At 46.7% G+C, this 22456-nt stretch overlaps 1 protein-coding gene across 1 annotated transcript in view; it reads right to left on the bottom strand.

The window, feature by feature from the left end:
- LOC112255968 (anoctamin-1-like) overlaps positions 1 to 22456 on the bottom strand; it is a 137114-nt gene that overhangs the window by 62882 nt on the left and 51776 nt on the right. Inside the window, exons 8-12 of the mRNA XM_042311009.1 lie at positions 7024 to 7079; positions 6888 to 6935; positions 6710 to 6774; positions 6284 to 6418; positions 4544 to 4704 (exon numbers count right to left, since the gene is read on the bottom strand). Of these exons, the coding sequence (XP_042166943.1) occupies positions 4544 to 4704; positions 6284 to 6418; positions 6710 to 6774; positions 6888 to 6935; positions 7024 to 7079 (465 nt within the window). The remainder of the gene's footprint in view (positions 1 to 4543; positions 4705 to 6283; positions 6419 to 6709; positions 6775 to 6887; positions 6936 to 7023; positions 7080 to 22456) is intronic.

Genomic DNA, 22456 nt, shown 5'->3' with positions numbered 1-22456 from the left:
TGGTGGGTAGGTAGGGGCAGTGGTGGGTAGGTAGGGGCAGTGGTGGGTAGGTAGGGAAGTAGGGGACAGGTAGAGGCAGTAGGGGGGTATGTATGGGCAGTAGGGGCAGTAAAGATATGTAGGGGCAGTACGAGGTAGGTAGGGTCAGAAGGGGTAGGTAGGGGCAGTAGGGGTAGGTAGGATCAGTAGAGCGTAGGTAGGGGCAGTAGGGGAAGGTAGGGTCAGTAGGGGGTAGGTAGGGTCAGTGTGGGACAGTTAGGCGCAGTACGTGGGTAGGTAGGGGAAGTACGTGGGTAGGTAGGGGTAGTATGGGACAGGTAGGGGCAGTATGGGACAGGTAGGGGCAGTACGTGGGTAGGTAGGGGCAGTATGGGACAGGTAGGGACAGTACGTGGGTAGGTGGGGAAAGTGGTGGGTAGGTAGGGGCAGTGGTGGATAGGTAGGGGCAGTGGTGGGTAGTTAGGGGAAGTGGTGGGTAGTTAGGGGAAGTAAGGGACAGGTAGAGGCAGTAGGGGGGTATGTATGGGCAGTAGAGTGGTAAATAGGGGCAGTAAAGGTAGGTAGGGGCAGTACGAGGTAGGTAGGGGCAGTAGGGGGTAGGTAGGATCAGTAGGAGGTAGGTAGGGGCAGTTTTGGGTTAGGTAGGGGTTTGTAGTGGCAGTAGAGAGAGGTGGGGTAGTAAGGGATTAGGAAGGGGTAGTAGGTAGGTGGAGTAGCAGGGGGGTAGTTAGCGGCAGATAGGGTCATTAGGGTTAGGTAAGGACATTTGGGTTGTAGGTAGTTGTAGTAGGGTGTAGTTAGGGCCAGTAGGGGTAGTTGGGGGCAGTAGGGGTAGTTGGGAGCAGTTGGGGGGAGTAAGGGGTAGGTAGGGTCATTAGGGGTTAGGTAGGGGGTAAGAGGTAGATAGGGTCATTAGGTGTTAGGTAGCAGCAGTAGGGGTTAGGTAGCAGCAGTAGGGGTTATGTAAGGACAGTAGGGTTATAGGAAGTTATAGAAGGGGGAAGTTAGGGGAGTATGGGGTAGTTAGGGGCAGTATGGGGTAGTTAGGTGCAATAGGGGGTAGTTCGGGGCAATAGAGGTTAGGTCGTTGTGGTAGGGCTAGTTGGTGGAGTTTAAACACTTGATCGATGTATATATCATAGAAGAGTAATTGTTTTTAGGCCAGCTGTTTTTAGTCAAAATGTTTGTGTTTTTAATGTAAAATGTTTGTTGAACTGTATGTGTGTTTATAGTTTTGTTTAATGTTGTGTTAGTGTATATAAGTTGCTATTGGACTGCTATTGGACCAGGTCTCTCTTGGAAAATAGATATTATCTCAATGAGAAAAAAACCTGTATAAATAAAGGTAAAAACATATATATTTTTAAATGGAATAGTTAGAGGCAGTAGGGGTAAGGTAAGGACAGCAGGGTTGTAGGTAGTTGTAGTAGGGGTAGTTAGGGTCCTTAGGGGTTCGGTAGTTGTAGTGGGGGGGTAGTTAAGGTCATTATGGGGTAGTTAGGGCCTGTAGGAGGTAGGTAGGGCCAGTATGGGGTAGGTAGTGCCAGTAGGGGTAGGTAGTGCCAGTATGGGGTAGGTAGGGCCAGTAGGGGTTAGGTAGGGGCAGTAGGGGTTAGGTAGGGGCAGTAGGGGTTAGGTAGGGGCAGTGGAGCGTAGTTATGGTCATTAGGTAGTTGTAGTAGTGGGGGTCAGGGGCAGCATAGGATAGTTAGGGGCAGTAGTGGGTAGATAGAGGTAGTAGGGGGCAATATGGGGTAGTTAGGGCAAGTGGTGGGAAGTTAGGGCAAGAGGTGGGTAGTTAGGGAAAGAGGTGGGTAGTTAGGGAAAGAGGTGGGAAGTTAGGGAAAGAGGTGGGAAGTTAGGGGAAGTGGTGGGTAGTTAGGGGAAGTGGTGGGTAGGTAGGGAAGTAGTGAGAAGTGGGAAGTGGTGGGTAGTTAGGGAAAGTGGTGGGTAGTTAGGGAAGTGGTGGGTAGTTAGGGAAAGTGGTGGGTAGTTAGGGAAGTGGTGGGTAGTTAGGGAAGTGGTGGGTAGTTAGGGAAGTGGTGGGTAGTTGGGGAAGTGGTGGGTAGTTGGGGGAAGTGGTGCGTAGTTGGGGGAAGTGGTGCGTAGTTGGGGGAAGTGGTGCGTAGTTGGGGAAGTGGTGCGTAGTTAGGGGAAGTGGTGCGTAGTTAGGGAAGTGGTGCGTAGTTAGGGAAGTAGGGGACAGGTAGAGGGAGTAGGGGGTATGTATGGGCAATAGAGTAGTAAATAAGGGCAGTAAAGGTAGGTAGGGTCAGTAGGGGGTAGATAGGGTCAGAAGGAGGTAGGTAGGAGCAGTAGGGGGTAGGTATGGGCAGTAGGGAGTAGGTAGGGACAGTAGGGGTAGGTAGGGTCAGTAGGGGGTAGGTAGGGTCAGCAGGGGTAGGTAAGGTCAGTAGGGGGTAGGTAGGGTCAGTAGGGGTTAGGTTGGGGTTTGTAGCGGCAGTAGAGATAGATGGGGTAGTAAGTGATTAGGAAGGGGTAGGTGGAGTAGCAGGGGGGTAGTTAGGGGCAGTAGGGGTAGATAGGGTCATTAGGGTTAGGTAGCAGCAGAAGAGGTTAGGTAAGGACAGTAGGGTTGTAGGTAGTTGTAGAAGGGGGTACTTAGGGGCAGTAGGGGGTAGTTAGGTGCAGTAGGGGTAGTTAGGTGTATTATGGGTTAGTTAGGGGCAGTATGGGGTCAGGTAAGGACAGTAGGGTTGTAGGTAGTTGTAGTAGGGTGTAGTTAGGGGGCAGTAGGGGTTAGTTGGGGGCAGTAGAGTGTCAGTTAGGGGCAGTGGGGTGTCAGTTAGGGGGCAGTGGGGTGTCAGTTAGGGGGCAGTGGGGTGTCAGTTAGGGGGCAGTGGGGTGTCAGTTAGGGGCAGTAGAGTGTCAGTTAGGGGGCAGTAGAGTGTCAGTTAGGGGCAGTAGAGTGTCAGTTAGGGGGCTGTAGCGTGTCAGTTAGGGGGCTGTAGCGTGTCAGTTAGGGGGCTGTAGCGTGTCAGTTAGTGGGCAGTAGGGTGTCAGTTAGTGGGCAGTAGGGTGTCAGTTAGTGGGCAGTAGGGTGTCAGTTAGTGGGCAGTAGGGTGTCAGTTAGTGGGCAGTAGGGTGTCAGTTAGTGGGCAGTAGGGTGTCAGTTAGGAGTTGTAGGGTGTCAGTTAGTGGGCAGTAGGGTGTCAGTTAGTGGGCAGTAGGGTGTCAGTGGGCAGGAGGGTATCAGTTAGTGGGCAGGAGGGTGTCAGTTAGGGGCAGTAGGGTGTCAGTTAGGGGCAGTAGGGTGTCAGTTAGGGGCAGTAGGGTGTCAGTTAGGGGCAGTAGGGTGTCAGTTAGGGGGCAGGAGGGTGTCAGTTAGGGGCAGTAGGGTGTCAGTTAGGGGCAGTAGGGTGTCAGTTAGGGGCAGTAGGGTGTCAGTTAGGGGCAGTAGGGTGTCAGTTAGGGGCAGTAGGGTGTCAGTTAGGGGCAGTAGGGTGTCAGTTAGGGGCAGTAGGGTGTCAGTTAGGGGCAGTAGGGTGTCAGTTAGGGGCAGTAGGGTGTCAGTTAGTGGGCAGTAGGGTGTCAGTTAGGAGCAGTAGGGTGTCAGTTAGGAGCAGTATGGGTAGGTAGGGTCATTAAGGGTTAGGTTTCAGCGGTAGGGGTTAGGTAAGGACTGTAGAGTTGTAGGTAGTTGTAGTAGGGATTGGGTAGTGGTAGTAAGGGGAAGTTAGGGGAAATAGGGGGTAGTTAGGGGCAGTTATGGGTCAGTTAGGGGCAGGTAGGGACAAAAGGGGTAAGTAGGGGCTGAAGGGGGTAGGTAGTTGTAGAAGGGGGTGGTTAGGGGCTGTATGGGTTAGGTAGGGATAGTATGGGGTAGGTAGGACCAGTAGGGGGTAGATAGGGGCAGTAAGGGGTAGGTAGGGGCAGTAGGGGTAGTTATGAGCAGTAGGGGTAGTTATGAGCAGTATGGGGTAGTTATGAGCAGTATGGGGTAGTTAGGGTCATTAGAGGTTAGGTAGTTGTAGTAGGGGGATTCAGGGGCAGCATGGGATAGTTAGGGGCAGTAGGGGTAGGTTGGGGCAGTAGGGCATATTTAGGGGTAGTAATGGCTATTTAGGGGCAGTAGGGGATATGTAGGGACATTAGAGTTTAGGTAGCAGCTGTATGGATTACATAAGGACAGTAGGGTTGTAGGTAGTTGTAGTAGGAGGTAGTAAGGGGCAGTATGGGGTAGATAGGGGTAGTAGGGGGCAGTATGCGGTGGTTCGAGGCAATATGGGGTAGTTAGGGGCAATATGGGGTAGTTATGAGCATTATGGGGTAGTTAGGGATAGTAGGGGGCAGTATGCGGTGGTTAGAGGCAATATGGGGTAGTTAGGGGCAATATGGGGTAGTTATGAGCAGCATGGGGTAGATAGGGGTAGTAGGGGGCAGTATGCGGTGGTTAGAGGCAATATGGGGTAGTTAGGGGCAGTAGGGGGGCCCAGTAAGGGGTAGGTAGGGCAGTAGGTAGGAGCAATCGTGGTGTAGGTATGGGCAGGGTAAGTAGTTATATATATATATATATTGATACCCCAGAGGGACATGAAGATGGCAAAGAGGGTGGTAGCTCCGTTGTCAAACAGGTAAGAGGCTCGAGTCAACGAACAGACTGAACTCAGCTTCCAGTAGTCACACACCGCATCACACAGTGGACACATCGTGAAGTTCAGACTGTCATCACACATCTCCTGGCTGGAACACACGAGAACAAACCATAAACACAGCCTGAAGTAATGATTGATTATGGTAACTGACATATTGATCGTGGTAACTGACGTAATGATCGTGGTAACTGACGTAATGATCGTGGTAACTGACGTAATGATCGTGGTAACTGACGTATTGATCGTGGTAACTGAAGTAATGATTGATTGTGGTAACTGACGTAATGATCGTGGTAACTGACATAATGATCGTGGTAACTGACGTAATGATCGTGGTAACTGACGTAATGATCGTGGTAACTGACGTAATGATCGTGGTAACTGACGTAATGATCGTGGTAACTGACGTAATGATCGTGGTAACTGATGTAATGATCGTGGTAACTGATGTAATGATCGTGGTAACTGATGTAATGATCGTGGTAACTGACGTAATGATCGTGGTAACTGATGTAATGATCGTGGTAACTGACGTATTGATCGTGGTAACTGAAGTAATGATTGATTATGGTAACTGACGTAATGATCGTGGTAACTGATGTAATGATCCTGGTAACTGATGTAATGATCGTGGTAACTGACGTAATGATCGTGGTAACTGATGTAATGATCGTGGTAACTGACGTATTGATCGTGGTAACTGAAGTAATGATTGATTATGGTAACTGACGTAATGATCGTGGTAACTGATGTAATGATCGTGGTAACTGACGTAATGATCGTGGTAACTGAAGTAATGATTGATTATGGTAACTGACGTAATGATCGCGGTAACTGACGTAATGATCGTGGTAACTGTTGTAATGATCGTGGTAACTGATGTAATGATCGTGGTAACTGATGTAATGATCGTGTAACTGACGTATTGATCGTGGTAACTGAAGTAATGATTGATTATGGTAACTGACGTAATGATCGTGGTAACTGACGTAATGATCGTGGTAACTGACGTAATGATCGTGGTAACTGACGTAATGATCGTGGTAACTGACGTAATGATCGTGGTAACTGTTGTAATGATCGTGGTAACTGATGTAATGATCGTGGTAACTGATGTAATGATCGTGTAACTGACGTATTGATCGTGGTAACTGAAGTATTGATCGTGGTAACTGAAGTAATGATTGATTATGGTAACTGACGTAATGATCGTGGTAACTGATGTAATGATCGTGGTAACTGACGTAATGATCGTGGTAACTGACGTAATGATCGTGGGACCTGTTGTAATGATCGTGGTAACTGACGTAATGATCGTGGTAACTGTTGTAATGATCGTGGTAACTGATGTAATGATCGTGGTAACTGACGTAATGATCGTGGTAACTGGCGTAATGATCGTGGTAACTGATGTAATGATCGTGGTAACTGACGTAATGATCGTGGTAACTGACGTAATGATCGTGGTAACTGACGTAATGATCGTGGTAACTGACGTAATGATCGTGGTAACTGACATAATGATCATGCTAACTGAAGTTATTGGAAAATTGTTATGAAGAGTAACTAAGGGCAGGATTCAACAATCAGTCAAATAAAGAGAGACACTTTGATGTACAGAAAGCATGGGAGAGAGAATGAGGACTGTGTGTGGTGTGTATGTGTACCTGGGCACATTAGTGTTGACAGTGAGGACACCATAGAGGAACACTATAAGGCCCAGTAGAGAGGGCGGGACCAACATCCGTGTGTAAACTCCCATCCAGGCAAAGTACAGACCAATCGCCTCCCCAAAATACTTCCTGTTAGTGGTCAGAGTCAATATAGTACTTCTTATTACAGGTCAAACAGGCAGACAGATACATTTTAGGTTATACCTGATTAGGTCCAGACAGACAGACTTTAGGTTATACCTGATTAGGTCCAGACAGACACACTTTAGGTTATACCTGATTAGTTCCAGACAGACACACGTTAGGTTATACCTGATTAGTTCCAGACAGACACACGTTAGGTTATACCTGATTAGTTCCAGACAGACACACGTTAGGTTATACCTGATTAGTTCCAGACAGACACACTTTAGATGATACCTGATTAGGTCCAATGGCTGGTATTTGAACATCACTCCATAGTTGGCCCACTCCTCATATAGGAGCTGAAACACACACACACACACACACACACACATACACACCGTTAACTAGATGTTGCTTCTCTGGAATCATAAGACATGCTAAAGGACACTGCTGACCAATCACATGAGCTCACCTGTCTGTCGTTCCTCTGATCCCGCCCTCCTTTCCTGGTGAATGACCCCTGAGGACAGAACAGTGTTACCTCTAACCCCCTGACCTTAACTTCTGAACGTTTCACCATGTTATCATGGGGATGGAATCATACTCACATCGTGTGGAGGAAAGGCAGAGTTATAGACACCAGTAGCTAATAACGATGAGATACCTGATAGAGAGAGAGACAGAGTTATAGACACCAGTACCTAATAACGATGAGATACCTGATAGAGAGAGAGACAGAGTTATAAACACCAGCAGCCAATAACGATGAGATACCTGATAGAGAGAGAGTTATACACACCAGTACCTAATAACGATGAGATACCTGATAGATGTAAGCTGGTGCCGGGGCAAGACAGACGTTTTACGTTCCCCCAGCCAAATGGGTTATTCGTTTGTTTATTTGCGTTGTTTGTAACTTCTTTGGTACATAATGTTGCCGCTACCATCTCTTATGACCGAAAATAACTTAGACATCAGGACTGCGATTTCTCACCACTGACTGGCAGAATATTTTTTTTCCCTTTCACGACTCTGACGAGCTCGACATGAAGGATATACTGCTTCCTCAGGAACAGGCCCGGATCCCCGTGATCCGTGTGAAGTGGAGGCAGAGGAAGAGGTGCCGAAGAGCGGGCTGCCTTCTGAGAATTCGTAGGAGATTGAATAAACCCCCACTTCCCTCCATTCTGCAAACGTCCTTGGAGAATAAAATCGACGAGTTAAGCGGAAGATTAAACTACCAACTGGACATTAAAAACATCTTGTGCGTCACCTGAGTGGGTTGATTCACTGATGTGGTCATCCTGTCTGGGATGGCGCCCCCCCTTGGGTTGTGCCATGGCGGAGTTCTTTGTGGGCTATACTCAGCCTTGTCTCAGGATGGTAGGTTGGTGGTTGAAGATATCCCTCTAGTGGTGTGGGGGCTGTGCTTTGGCAAAGTGGGTGGGGTTATATCCTTCCTGTTTGGCCCTGTCTGGGGGTGTCCTTGGATGGGGCCACAGTGTCTCCTGACCCCTCCTGTCTCAGCCTCCAGTATTTATGCTGCAGTAGTTAATGTGTCGGGGGGCTAGGGTCAGTTTGTTATATCTGGAGTACCTCTCCTGTCCTATTCTGTGTCCTGTGTGAATCTAAGTGTGCGTTCTCTAATTCTCTCTTTCTCTCTCTCTCTCTCTCTCTCTCTCGGAGGACCTGAGCCCTAGGACCATGCCCCAGGACTACCTGACATGATGACTCCTTGCTGTCCCCAGTCCACCTGGCCGTGCTGCTGCTCCAGTTTCAACTGTTCTGCCTTATTATTATTCGACCATGCTGGTCATTTATGAACATTTGAACATCTTGGCCATGTTCTGTTATAATCTCCACCCGGCACAGCCAGAAGAGGACTGGCCACCCCACATATGCTCTCTCTAATTCTCTCTTTCTTTCTCTCTCTCGGAGGACCTGAGCCCTAGGACCATGCCCCAGGACTACCTGACATGATGACTCCTTACTGTCCCCAGTCCACCTGACCATGCTGCTGCTCCAGTTTCAACTGTTCTGCCTTATTATTATACGACCATGCTGGTCATTTATGAACATTTGAACATCTTGGCCATGTTCTGTTATAATCTCCACCCTCCACAGCCAGAGGAGGACTGGCCACCCCACATAGCCTGGTTCCTCTCTAGGTTTCTTCCTAGGTTTTGGCCTTTCTAGGGAGTTTTTCCTAGCCACCGTGCTTCTACACCTGCATTGCTTGCTGTTTGGGGTTTTAGGCTGGGTTTCTGTACAGCACTTTGAGATATCAGCTGATGTACGAAGGGCTATATAAATACATTTGATTTGATTTGATTCACAGGAGTAGTGGCTGAACGACGACAATAACATACAGCTGGCCGGTTATACAATGTACCGGCAGGATACAACAGCGGCGTCTGGTAAGACAAGCGGACTATGTATTTTTGTAAAAAACTGTTGGTGCACGATATCTAAGGAAGTCTATTGCTCGCCAGAGGGAGAGTATCTCATGAAAATCTGTCAACCACATTACCTACCAAGAGAGTTTTCTTCTGTATTATTCGTAGCTGTTTACATACCACTACAGTCAGATGATGGCACTAAGACAGCATTGAATGAGATGTTTGCTTATGGCCGAATACAAGAAAACACTCACCAAGGCAGCGCTCCTAGTAGCCGGGGACTTTAATGCAGGGAAATTAGTTTATTATTATTATTAAATTAGTTTTACCAAATTTCTATCAGCATGTTAAATGTGCAACCAGAGGAAAAATAACTCTGGACCACCTATACTCCACACACAGAGACGCATACAAATCGTCCTCCATTTGGTAAATCTGACGATAATTCTATCCTCCTGATTCCTACTTACAAGCAAAAATTAAAGCAGGAAGCACCAGTGACTAGATCAATAAAAAAGTGATCAGATGAAGCAGATGCTATGCTACGCTACAGGACTGTTTTGCTAGCACAGACTGGAATATGTTCCGGGATTCCTCCGATGGCATTGAGGAGTACACCACATCAGTCATTGGCTTCATCAATAAGTGCATCGATGACGTCGTCCCCACAGTGACTGTATGTACATACCCCAACCAGAAGCCATGGATTACAGGCAACATCCACACTGAGCTAAAGGCTAGAGCTGCCACTTTCAAGGAGCGGGACTCTAACCCTGAAGCTTAGAAGAAAAACTGATATGCCCTCCGACGAACCATTAAACAAGCAAAGCATTAATACAGGACAAAGATCGAATCGTACTACACCGGCTCTGATGCTCGTCGGAAGTGGCAGGGCTTGCAAACCATTACAGAATACAAAGGGCCCAATGACACAAGCCTACCAGACGAGCTAAACTACATCTATGCTCGCTTCGAGGCAAATAACACTGAAACATTCATTAGAGCACCAGCTGTTCCAGACGACTGTGTGATCACGCTCTCGTCAGCCGATTTGAGTAAGACCTTTAAACAGGTCAACATTCACAAGGCTGTAGGGCCAGACGGATTACCAGGACATGTACTGCAAGCATGTGCTGACCAACTGACATTTCAACCTTTCCCTGTCCGAGTCTGTAATACCAACATGTTTCAAGTAGACCCAAGTAGACCACCATAGTGCCTGTGCCCAAGAACACTAAGGTAACCTGCCTAAATGACTACCGACCCGTAACTCTCAAGTCTGTAGCCATGAAGTGCTTTGAAAGACTGGTCATGGCTCACATCAACACCATTAGCCCAGAAACCCTAGACCCACTCCAATTTGCATACCGCCCCAACAGATCCACAGATGATACAATCTCTATTGCACTCTACACTGCCCTTTCCCACCTGGACAAAAGGAACACCTATGTGAGAATGCTATTCATTGACTACAGCTCAGCATTCAACACCATAGTGCCCTCGAAGCTCATCAATAAGCTAAGGATTAAACACCTCACTCTGCAACTGGATCCTGGACTTCCTGACGGGCCGCCCCCAGGTGGTATGGGTAGGTAACAATGCTGATCCTTAACACGGGGGCCTTTCAGGGTCCCCTCCTGTACTCCCTGTTCCCTCATGACTGCACGGCCAGGCACGACTCCAACACCATCATTAAATTTGGCCGTGTGGTGTCAGGACAACAACCTCTCCCTTAACATGATCTAGACAAAGGAGATGATTGTGGACTACAGGAAAAATAAATCTAAGCACTCCCCCATTCTCATCGACGGGGCTGCAGCGGAGCAGTTTGAGAGCTTCAATTTCCTTGGATTCCACATCACCAACAAACTAAAATGGTCCAAGCACATCAAGACAGTCGTGAAGAGGGCACAACAAAACCTTTTCCCCCTCAGTAGACTGAAAATATTTGGCATGTGTCCTCAGATCCTCAAAAAGGTTCTGAAGCTGCACCATCGAGAGCATCCTGACTGGATGCATCACTGCCTGGTATGTCAACTGCTTGGCCTCCGACCGCAAGGCACTACAGAGGGTAGTGCGAACGGCCCAGTACATCACTGGGGTCAAACTCCCTGCCATCCAGGACCTCTACACAAGGCCCTAAAAATTGTCAAAGATTCCAGCCACCCTAGTCATAGACTGTTCTCTCTGCTACCTACCGCATGGCAAGCAGTACCGGAGCGCCAAGTCTAGGTTCAAGAGGCTTCTAAACAGCTTCTACCCCCAAGCCATAAGACTCATCCAATCAAATGGCTACCGGGAGTATTTGCATTGTCCCCCCTTCTACTCTGCTGCTACTCTGTTTTTATCTATGCATAGTCACTTTAATAACTCTACCGACATGTACCTATTACGTCAATTACCTCGACACTGGTGCACCCGCACATTGACTCTGTACCGTTACCCCCTGTATATAGTCCCTCTATTGTTCTTTTTCTGTTGCTCTTTAATTATTTGTTATTCTTACCTAGTTTCAAAAGGTTTCAAAAAATCTTTTCTTTTTTTTGTGTGAATTTTACCCCCTTTTTCTGCCCAATTTCGTGGTATCCAATTGTTAGTAGCTACTATCTTGTCTCATCGCTACAACTCCCGTACGGGCTCAGGAGAGACGAAGGTTGAAAGTCATGCGTCCTCCGATACACTACCCAACCAAGCCGCACTGCTTCTTAACACAGCGCGCAACCAACCCGGAAGCCAGCCGCACCAATGTGTCGGAGGAAACACCGTGCACCTGGCAACCTTGGCTAGCGTGCACTGCGCCCAGCCTGCCACAGGAGTCGCTGGAGCGTGATGAGACAAGAATATCCCTCCTGGCCAAACCCTCCCTAACGACGCTATGCCAATTGTGCGTCGCCCCACGGACCTCCCGGTCGCGACCGGTTAACCCAGGGTCTCTGGTAGCACAGCTGGCGCTGCAGTACAGCGCCCTTAACCACTGCGCCACCCGGGAGGCCTCAAAAAGCTTTTGATTCAATTAGGCACAAGGGTCTGCTATACAAATTGATGGAAAGTGGTGTGGGAAAAACATTCAACATTCAAAACATTCAACATTACAAAATCCATGTACACAATCAACAAGTGTGTGTACATCAGCGCCACGTGTAACTTCCACAATGCCGTGAACGATCTGAGAGACAAGGCAAGAAGGGTCTTCTACGCCATCAAAAGGAACAAAATTCAACATGCTAATTAGGATCTGGCTAAAAACTTTTGACCTTTATGGTTTTGAGGTCTGGGGTACGCTCACCAACCAAGAATTCACAAAATGGGAAAAACACTGCACTGCATGCAGAATTCTGGAAAAATATAATCTGTGTACAATGTAAAACACCAAATAATGCATGCAGAGCAGAATTAGGCCGATACCCGCTAATTATCAAAATCCAGAAAAGAGACGTTAAATTCTACAACCACCTAAAAGGAAGCGATTCCCAAACCTTCCATAACAAAGCCATCACCTACAGAGAGATGAACCTGGAGAAGAGTCCCCTAAGCAAGCTGGTCCTGGGGCTCTGTTCACAAACAGACCCACAGAGCCCCAGAACAACAAAACAATTAGACCAAACCAAATCATGAGAAAAGAAAAGGATAATTACTTGACACATTGGAAATAAATAACGGAAAAACTGAGAAAACTAGAGGGCTATTTGGCCCTAAACAGAGTGTAGACAGTGGCAGAATACCTGACCACTGTGATTGACCCAAATTTAAGGAAAGCTTTGACTATGTACAGACTCAGTGAGCATAGCCTTGCTTTTGAGAAAGTAGGCAGCCCTGGCTCTCAAGAGAAGACAGGCTATGTACTCACTGCCCACAAAATGAGGTGGAAACTGAGCTGCACTTCCTAACCTCGTACCCAGTTGCTTACCATATTAGAGACAGATTTTCCCTCTTGTCCTTTAACTATTTGCACATCATTACAGCACTGTATATAAACATAATATAACATTTGAAATGCCTTTATCATTTTGGAAACTTGTGAGTGTAATGTGACATTTTTTGTTTACTTCACTTTTGTTTATCCATGCCAATAAATCCCAGAGAGAGAGGACTTGACTTTGTCTTTCTTTAACGAAACACCCCCACCCCCCCCTCCAAAAAAAATAAAATAATAATAAATATATATATGTGTATATATATATATATATATATATATATATATATATATATATATATATATATATATATATATATACAGTTGAAGTCGGAAGTTTACATACATTCGGAAGTTTACATACATTATATAAGTACCTAGGTGTCTGGCTAGACTGTAAACTCTCCTTCCAGACTCATATCAAACATCTCCAATCGAAAATCAAATCAAGAGTCGGCTTTCTATTCCGCAACAAAGCCTCCTTCACTCACGCCGCCAAACTTACCCTAGCAAAACTGACTATCCTACCGATCCTCGACTTCGGCGATGTCATCTACAAAATTGCTTCCAACACTCTACTCAGCAAACTGGATGCAGTTTATCACAGTGCCATCCGTTTTGTCACTAAAGCACCTTATACCACCCACCACTGCGACTTGTATGCTCTAGTCGGCTGGCCCTCGCTACATATTCGTCGCCAGACCCACTGGCTCCAGGTCATCTACAAGTCCATGCTAGGTAAAGCTCCGCCTTATCTCAGTTCACTGGTCACGATGGCAACACCCATCCGTAGCACGCGCTCCAGCAGGTGTATCTCACTGATCATCCCTAAAGCCAACACCTCATTTGGCCGCCTTTCGTTCCAGTTCTCTGCTGCCTGTGACTGGAACGAATTGCAAAAATCGCTGAAGTTGGAGACTTTTATCTCCCTCACCAACTTCAAACATCTGCTATCTGAGCAGCTAACCGATCGCTGCAGCTGTACATAGTCTATCAGTAAATAGCCCACCCATTTTTACCTACCTCATCCCCATACTGTTTTTATTTATTTACTTTTCTGCTCTTTTGCACACCAATATCTCTACCTGTACATGACCATCTGATCATTTATCACTCTAGGGTTTACTTTTTTAATTTGTGTGAGATTGAGGGCATCTAGCTTAGATTGGTAGAACTGCCGGGGTGTTAAGCATATCCCAGTTTAGGTCACTTAACAGAACAAACTCTGAAGATAGATGGGGGGGCAATCAACTCACATATGGTGTCCAGGGCACAGCTGGGAGCTGAGGGGGTTCTATAACCGGCGGCAACAGTGAGAGACTTATTTCTGGAAAGATTCATTTTTTAAATTAGAAGCTCGAACTGTTTGACTTAGACTTGGAAAGTATGACAGAACTTTGCAGGCTATCTCTGCAGTAGATTGCAACTCCTCCCCCTTTAGCAGTTCTATCTTGACGGAAAATGTTGTAGTTGGGAATGGAAATTTCAGAATTTTTGGTGGCCTTCCTAAGCCAGGATTCAGACACGACAATGACATCAGGGTTGGCGGAGTGTGCTAAAGCAGTGAGTAAAACAAACTTAGGGAGGAGACTTCTGATGTTAACATGCATGAAACCAAGGCTTTTACGGTTACAGAAGTCAACAAATGAGAGCGCCTGGGGACACCCAGGGGTTAACCTCTACATCACCCAAGGAACAGAGGAGGAGTAGGATGAGGGTACAGCTTTCAAAACTGGTCGTCTAGTGCGCTGGGGACAGAAAATGAAAGGAGCAGATTTCTGGGCGTGTACAGACAGAGGTATGGAAGGGTGTGGGTACAGTGGAGGTAAACCCAGGCACTGAGTGAAGATAAGAGAGGTTGCATCTCTGGACATCCTGATTATACTGGGTGAGGTCACCGCATGTGTGCGAGGTGGGACAAAAGAGGTATCTGAGGCATGTACAGTGGGACTAGGGCCTCTGCAGTAAACTAAGACAATAATAACTATCCTAAACAACAGTATACAAGGCATATTGACATTTGAGAGAGACATAAACCGAGGCATAAAGCAATCACAGGTTGTAACGGCAGTTGGTGGAAGAAGGTGAGGACCAAAGTGCAGCGTAGTACGTGTTTGTCATGTTTATTCGAAACTGAACACTAAAATGCATAACAAGAAAGACACAACCGAAACAGCTCCGTCAGGTGCAACACACACTAAAGAGAAATTAACTACTCACAACACAGGTGGGAAAAGGCTACCTAAGTATGGTTCTCAATCAGAGACAACGATAGACAGCAGCATCTGATTGAGAACCACACCTGGCCAAACAACACAGAAATCCAAAACATAGAAAATGAACATTGAATGACCATCCTAGTCACACCCTGGCCTAACCAAAATAGAGAATAGGGCGTGACGGTACCCCCCCAAAGGTGCGGACAACGGCCGCAAAACCTGACTCTAAAGGGGAGGGTCCGGGTGGGCCTTCTTTACGGCTGCGGCTCTGGTGCGGGACGTGGACCCTCGTTGCCGACCCCGGAGCAGGGACCCTCGCCGGACAGGCGGGAGATTCTGACCAGCGCCGGACAGGTGGGAGACTCTGGCCAGCGCCGGACAGGAGGGAGACTCTGGCCAGCGCCGGACAGGAGGGAGACTCTGGCCAGCGCCGGACAGGAGGGAGACTCTGGCCAGCGCCGGACAGGAGGGAGACTCTGGCCAGCGCCGGACAGGAGGGAGACTCTGGCCAGCGCCGGACAGGAGGGAGACTCTGGAGGGAGGAGACGGAGAGACAGCCTGGTCCTTGGAGATGGCACAGGATAGACCGGGCCGTGGAGGCGAACTGGAGGTCTCGGACCAATGGCCTGCACAACCCGTCCTGGCTGGATGGTGATTTTAGCCCGGCACGTCGGGGCGCAGGCACAGGACGCACTGGGCTGTGCAGACACACGGGAGACATAGTGCGCAGCGCCGACGCAGGATATCCTGGCCCGAGGAGACGCCCTGGATTTCTGGAGAGCAGGGCTGGCACCATCCGTCCTGGCTGGATCCTCAACCTAGCCTGGCAGATGCGGGGAGCTGAGATGTAGCATACCGGGCTAAGAACGTGTACTGGGGCTGACAGATAAACCAAATGGAGTACCGTGATTAATGAACACTTTGACCCCTCTGCTTGACTGGCTGTCAGCTCCGGACCCATTGAGGAGGAGTCTGAAAAAAAGGCCTCCTCATCACCCTCTTCCTCAGACACACTTTCCTCCTCCTCATCTCCATCTCCCAACCTGACCACCTGCCCTTCCTCTCTGGTCAGGGTCTCCCCCCAGCACCAGGCAAAGGTTCCTTGGTGCCTTTGACAACACCAGCCTCTCCCCTCCCACCTCCTTTCTTCTCAACCTTTTTCCTTTTCTGATTGACACCCTCCTCCTCCCCCGCTAGTCTCTTACACTTCCCCACTAAACTCTCCTCATCAACTACCGGACAAGAACCAGCCTCATCCACACCACCATCTATAACCTGACTAGACCCAGGCTCATCTACACCACCATTAATAACATGACTAGACCCAGCCTCATCTACACCACCATCTATACCATGACTAGACCCAGCCTCATCTACACCACATCACTGGCATGACTAGGCCGAGCCTCATCTACACCACCATCTATAGCATGACTAGACCCAGCTTCATCTACACCACCATCTATAACCTGACTAGACCCAGCCTCATCCACACCACCATCTATAACCTGACTAGACCCAGCCTCATCCACAGCACCATCTATAACATGACTAGACCCAGCCTCATCTACACCACCATCTATAATCTGACTAGACCCAGGCTCATCTACACCACCATCTATAACATGACTAGACCCAGCCTCATCTACACCACCATCGAAAACAAGGCTTGACCCAGCCTCATCTACACTACAATCTATAACCTGACAAGACCCAGCCTCATCAACACCACCAACTATAACATGACTAGACCCAGCCTCATCTACACCACCATCACTGGCATGACTAGGCCCAGCCTCATCCACACCACCATCTATACGATGACTAGACCCAGCATCATCTACACCACCATCTATAACATGACTAGGCCCAGCCTCATCCACACCACCATCTATAACCTGACTAGGCCCAGCCTCATCCATACCACCATCTATAACCTGACTAGGCCCAGCGTCTGCTGCTTGTGTCTCATTGCCCCCTGTACTTTGACAAATCACAAATCCCTAGCCACTTCAATAATAAAACATTGGATGTAATAAATGTGTCACTAGTCACTTTAAACAATACCACTTTATATAATGTTTACATACCCTACATTACTCATCTCTTACGTACATACTGTACTCTATACCATCTACTGCATCTTGCCTATGCCGTTAGGCCATCGCTCATCTATATATTCATATGTACATATTCATTCCTTTACACTTGCATGTAAAAGGTATTTGTGAAATTGTTAGATTACTTGTTAGATATTACTGCACGGTTGGAACTAGAAGCACAAGCATTTCGCTACACTCGCATCTGCTAACCATGTGTATGTAACTAATAACAATTTATTTTATTTGACCTCGATTTCCACCACTTGCGCTTGTACCCTCACATTGTCTACATCCTTTATGTGGGCACGCAAAGCTCTTATGCCCCAAATCCTCACACTCAAAAAGAAGTAGACTATCTGTGCTGGCAAACCCTGCGTAGAGCCCCTCCCCATGCCTCACTTTAAAATGCACATTTAGCTGTTGCTCATTGTTATTCAAAAACATGAACACTTGTCTCTGGAATTCAACATGCTTAATGGCATCTGCCTGAAAACCTGCCGACTGTACATGAAAACTACAAGCAAACTTACCAAAATGACTCTTTCACGATTTGATCATCCGTAATAAACAGAGGCAAATGTGCGACTACCACCCTGGTCGAAGGGGTAGAAAGAGGTGAAATTGGCACCAACACACTCCTTACAAATATTCCACTAGCAATGAGTCTACCCACCAAATATGATTATTTCATGAACAACCACAGCTTGGTTCATTCTGGAAGCAGAATGTATGAACTCAGAACACGAGCAGAACCTCCATTACTCCATTCTGAGGAACACACCTGAATCCATGCCGTAATGACAGCGTCCCCTCAGAGCTAGACTGAGGAGACCTCCACACCAAACACTCAAACTCCAAAAAACTCTCAGCAGGAGAAAGAGGAAGAGAAAGAAAGAGAATTGAGAAAGAAAGAGAGAGAGAGAGAGAGAAAGGGAGAAAGAGAGAGAGAGAGAGAGACAGAGAAGAAAAAGAGAGAAAGACAAAGACAAAGACAGAAAGTCAGAAAGAGCGAAGAAAGAGTCACTGATATAGCATGTCTCTACCATCCACTGATATAGCATGGCTCTACCATCCACAGATATAGCATGGCTCTACCATCCACTGATATAGCATGTCTCTACCATCCACGGATACAGCATGTCTCTACCATCCACGGATACAGCATGTCTCTACCATCCACGGATATAGCATGTCTCTACCATCCACTGATATAGCCTGTCTCTACCAACCACTGATATTGCATGTCTCTACCATCCACTCCATTTTATTTATTTCACCTTTATTTAACCAGGTAGGCAAGTTGAGAACAAGTTCTCATTTACAATTGCAACTTGGCCAAGATAAAGCAAAGCAGTTCGACACAACAACAGAGTTACACATGGAGTAAAACAAACATACAGTCAATAATACAGTAGAACAATTAGTCTATATACAATGTGAGCAAATGAGGTGAGATAAGGGAGGAAAAAGGCAAATGGTGGCGAAGTAAATACAATATAGGAAGTAAAACACTGGAATGGTAGATTTGCAGTGGAAGAATGTGCAAAGTAGAGATAGAAATAATGGGGTGCAAAGGAGCTAAATAAATACAGTAGAGTGAGAGGTAGTTGTTTGGGCTAAATAAAAGATGGGCTATGTACAGGTGCAGTAATCTGTGAGCTGCTCTGACAGCTGGTGCTTAAAGCTAGTGAGGGAGATAAGTGTTTCCAGTTTTTGTAGTTCGTTCCAGTCATTGGCAGCAGAGAACTGGAAGGAGAGGTGACCAAAGGAAGAATTGGGTTTGGGGGTGACAAGTGAGATATACCGGCTGGAGCGCGTGCTACAGGTGGGTGCTGCTATGGTGACCAGTGAGCTGAGATAAGGGGGGACTTTACCTAGCAGGGTCTTGTAGATGACCTGGAGCCAGTGGGTTTGGCGATGAGTATGAAGCGAGGGCCAGCCAACGAGAGCGTGTAGATCACAGTGGTGGGTAGTATATGGGGCTTTGGTGACAAAACGGATGGCACTGTGATAGACTGCATCCAATTTATTGAGTAGGGTATTGGAAGCTATTTTGTAAATGACATCGCCGAAGTCGAGGATCGGTAGGATGGTCAGTTTTACGGGGGTATGTTTGGCAGCATGAGTGAAGGATGCTTCTTTGTGAAATAGGAAGCCAATTCTAGATTTAACTTTGGATTGGAGATGTTTGATGTGAGTCTGGAAGGAGAGTTTACAGTCTAACCAGACACCTAGGTATTTGTAGTTGTCCACATATTCTAAGTCAGAACCATCCAGAGTAGTGATGCTGGACGGGCAGGCAGGTGCAGGCAGCGATCGGTTGAAGAACATGCACTTAGTTTTACTTGTATTTAAGAGCAGTTGGAGGCCACGGAAGGAGAGTTGTATGGCATTGAAGCTCGTTAACACAGTGTCCAAAGAAGGGCCAGAAGTATACAGAATGGTGTCGTCTGCGTAGAGGTGGATCAGAGACTCACCAGCAGCAAGAGCGCCATCATTGATGTATACAGAGAAGAGAGTCGTCCCAAGAATTGAACCCTGTGGCACCCCCATAGAGACTGCCTGAGGCCTGGACAACAGGCCGTCCGATTTGACACACTGAACTCAATCTGAGAAGTAGTTGGTGAACCAGATGAGGCAATCATTTGAGAAACCAAGGCTATCGAGTATGCCGATGAGGATGTGGTGATTGAAAGAGTGAAAGCCTTGGCCAGGTCAATGAATACGGCTGCACAGTATTGTTTCTTATCGATGGTGGTTAAGATATCATTTTGGACCTTGAGCGTAGCTGAGGTGCACCCATGACCAGCTCTGAAACCAGATTGCATAGCAGACAAGGTATGGTGAGATTTGAAATGGTCGGTAATCTGTTTGTTGACTTGGCTTTCGAAGACCTTAGAAAGGCATGGTAGGATAGATATAGGTCTGTAGCAGTTTGGGTCAAGAGTGTTCCCCCCTTTGAAGAGGGGGATGACCGCAGCTGCTTTCCAATCTTTGGGAATCTCAGACGACACGAAAGAGAGGTTGAACAGGCTAGTAATAGGGGTGGCAACAATTTCGGCAGATAATTTTAGAAAGAAAGGGTCCAGATTGTCTAGCCTGGCTGATTTGTAGGGGTCCAGATTTTGCAGCTCTTTCAGAACATCAGCTGAATGGATTTGGGAGAAGGAGAAATGGGGAAGGCTTGGGCGAGTTGCTGTTGGGGGTGCAGTGCTGTTGACCGGAGTAGGAGTAGCCAGGTGGAAAGCATGGCCAGCCGTAGAAAAATGCTTATTGAAATTCTCAATTATGGTGGATTTATCAGTGGTGACAGTGTTTCCTATCTTCAGTGCAGTGGGCAGCTGGGAGGAATTGTTCTTATTCTCCATGGACTTTACAGTGTCCCAGAATTTTTTTGAGTTAGTGTTGCAGGAAGCAAATTTCTGCTTGAAAAAGCTAGCCTTGGCTTTTCTAACTGCCTGTGTATAATGGTTTCTAGCTTCCCTGAACAGCTGCATATCACGGGGGCTGTTCGATGCTAATGCAGAACACCATAGGATGTTTTTGTGTTGGTTAAGGGCAGTCAGGTCTGGGGAGAACCAAGGGCTAGATCTGTTCCTGGTTCTAAATTTCTTGAATGGGGCATGTTTATTTAAGATGGTTAGGAAGGCATTTAAAAAAAATATCCAGGCATCCTCTTCTGACGGGATGAGATCAATATCCTTCCAGGATACCCCGGCCAGGTCGATTAGAAAGGCTTGCTCGCTGAAGTGTTTCAGGGAGCGTTTTACAGTGATGAGTGGAGGTCGTTTGACTGCTGACCCATTACGGATGCAGGCAATGAGGCAGATACAGATACAGTGAGAGATACAGATACAGTGAGGGAGAGAGACAGCGAGAGAGATATACAGATACAGATACAGAGAGAGATGTACAGAGTGAGAGGGAGATTCAAAGAAAGAGAGAAATACAGATACAGAGAGAGATACACAGATACAGTGAGGGAGAGAGACAGCAAGAGAGAGATACAGATACAGAGAGAGATACAGGTACAGTGAGAGATATACAGATAGAGAGAGATACAGTGAGAGATATACAGATACAGAGAGAGATATACAGAGCGAGAGGGAGAGACAGATACAGAGAGAGAGACAGATACAGAGAGAGAGACAGATACAGAGAGAGATACAGATACAGAGAGAGATACAGAGAGAGATACAGATACAGAGGGAGAGACAGATACAGATACAGAGAGAGATACAGATACAGAGGGAGAGACAGATACAGAGGGAGAGACAGATACAGATACAGAGGGAGAGACAGATACAGAGAGAGAGACAGATACAGAGAGAGATACAGATACAGAGAGAGATACAGATACAGAGAGAGATACAGATACAGAGAGAGAGACAGATACAGAGAGAGAGACAGATACAGAGAGAGATACAGATACAGAGAGAGATACAGATACAGAGAGAGATACAGATACAGAGGGAGAGACAGATACAGATACAGAGGGAGAGACAGATACAGATACAGAGGGAGAGACAGATACAGAGAGAGAGACAGATACAGAGAGAGATACAGATACAGAGAGAGATACAGATACAGAGAGAGATACAGATACAGAGAGAGATACAGATACAGAGAGAGATACAGATACAGAGAGAGATACAGATACAGAGAGAGATACAGATACAGATACAGAGAGAGATACAGATACAGAGAGAGATACAGATACAGAGAGAGATACAGATACAGAGAGAGATACAGATACTGAGAGAGATACAGAGTGAGATACAGATACAGAGAGAGATACAGAGAGAGATACAGATACAGAGAGAGATACAGATACAGAGAGAGATACAGAGAGAGATACAGATACAGAGAGAGATACAGATACAGAGAGAGATACAGATACAGAGAGAGATACAGATACAGAGAGAGATATTGTTAGAATTATTATGAATAGATGAATAAACAATATCCCCATTTTAAATAGAATTGTAACTAAGTAAACTTATACTCTGTTTTATGATGAGGGGTCAAAAGTTACCTGGGAGTGTGTTAGTAAGTTAGAATGAACTTTTCACCTCACTTTGTCCCGGTCGAGAGGAGGGGATTCTGTTAAAGCAATGAAATGACGTCATGATCTGTATATAAACTGTTGCTCGTGGTTAAGTGGCAGCGCGCTCCGAGAATAAATTCTGTTACCTATTATTGAAAGACTGGTCTCCATCTATTTTATGCAAACAAGAATCTTACAAATTCTCATAAAATAGATTAAGGGTTTTCAATTAATGAAAGCACATTGGCATAATTAAATTACAGTAACAATTGGTCCTTCGAGTGGATTCCACAAACTCGCCTCTGTCGTCCGAAGGGAAAGCCGAAAGCCGTGCACGGACGAGTCTGGACTCGTTATTTAA

The sequence above is a fragment of the Oncorhynchus tshawytscha genome, linkage group LG01 (genome assembly GCF_018296145.1).
Source record: "Oncorhynchus tshawytscha isolate Ot180627B linkage group LG01, Otsh_v2.0, whole genome shotgun sequence".
In the NCBI taxonomy this organism is placed as follows: Eukaryota; Metazoa; Chordata; class Actinopteri; order Salmoniformes; family Salmonidae; genus Oncorhynchus; species Oncorhynchus tshawytscha.
Note: the sequence above shows the minus strand (reverse complement) of the source record. Positions and strands in the feature narration are given on the sequence as shown.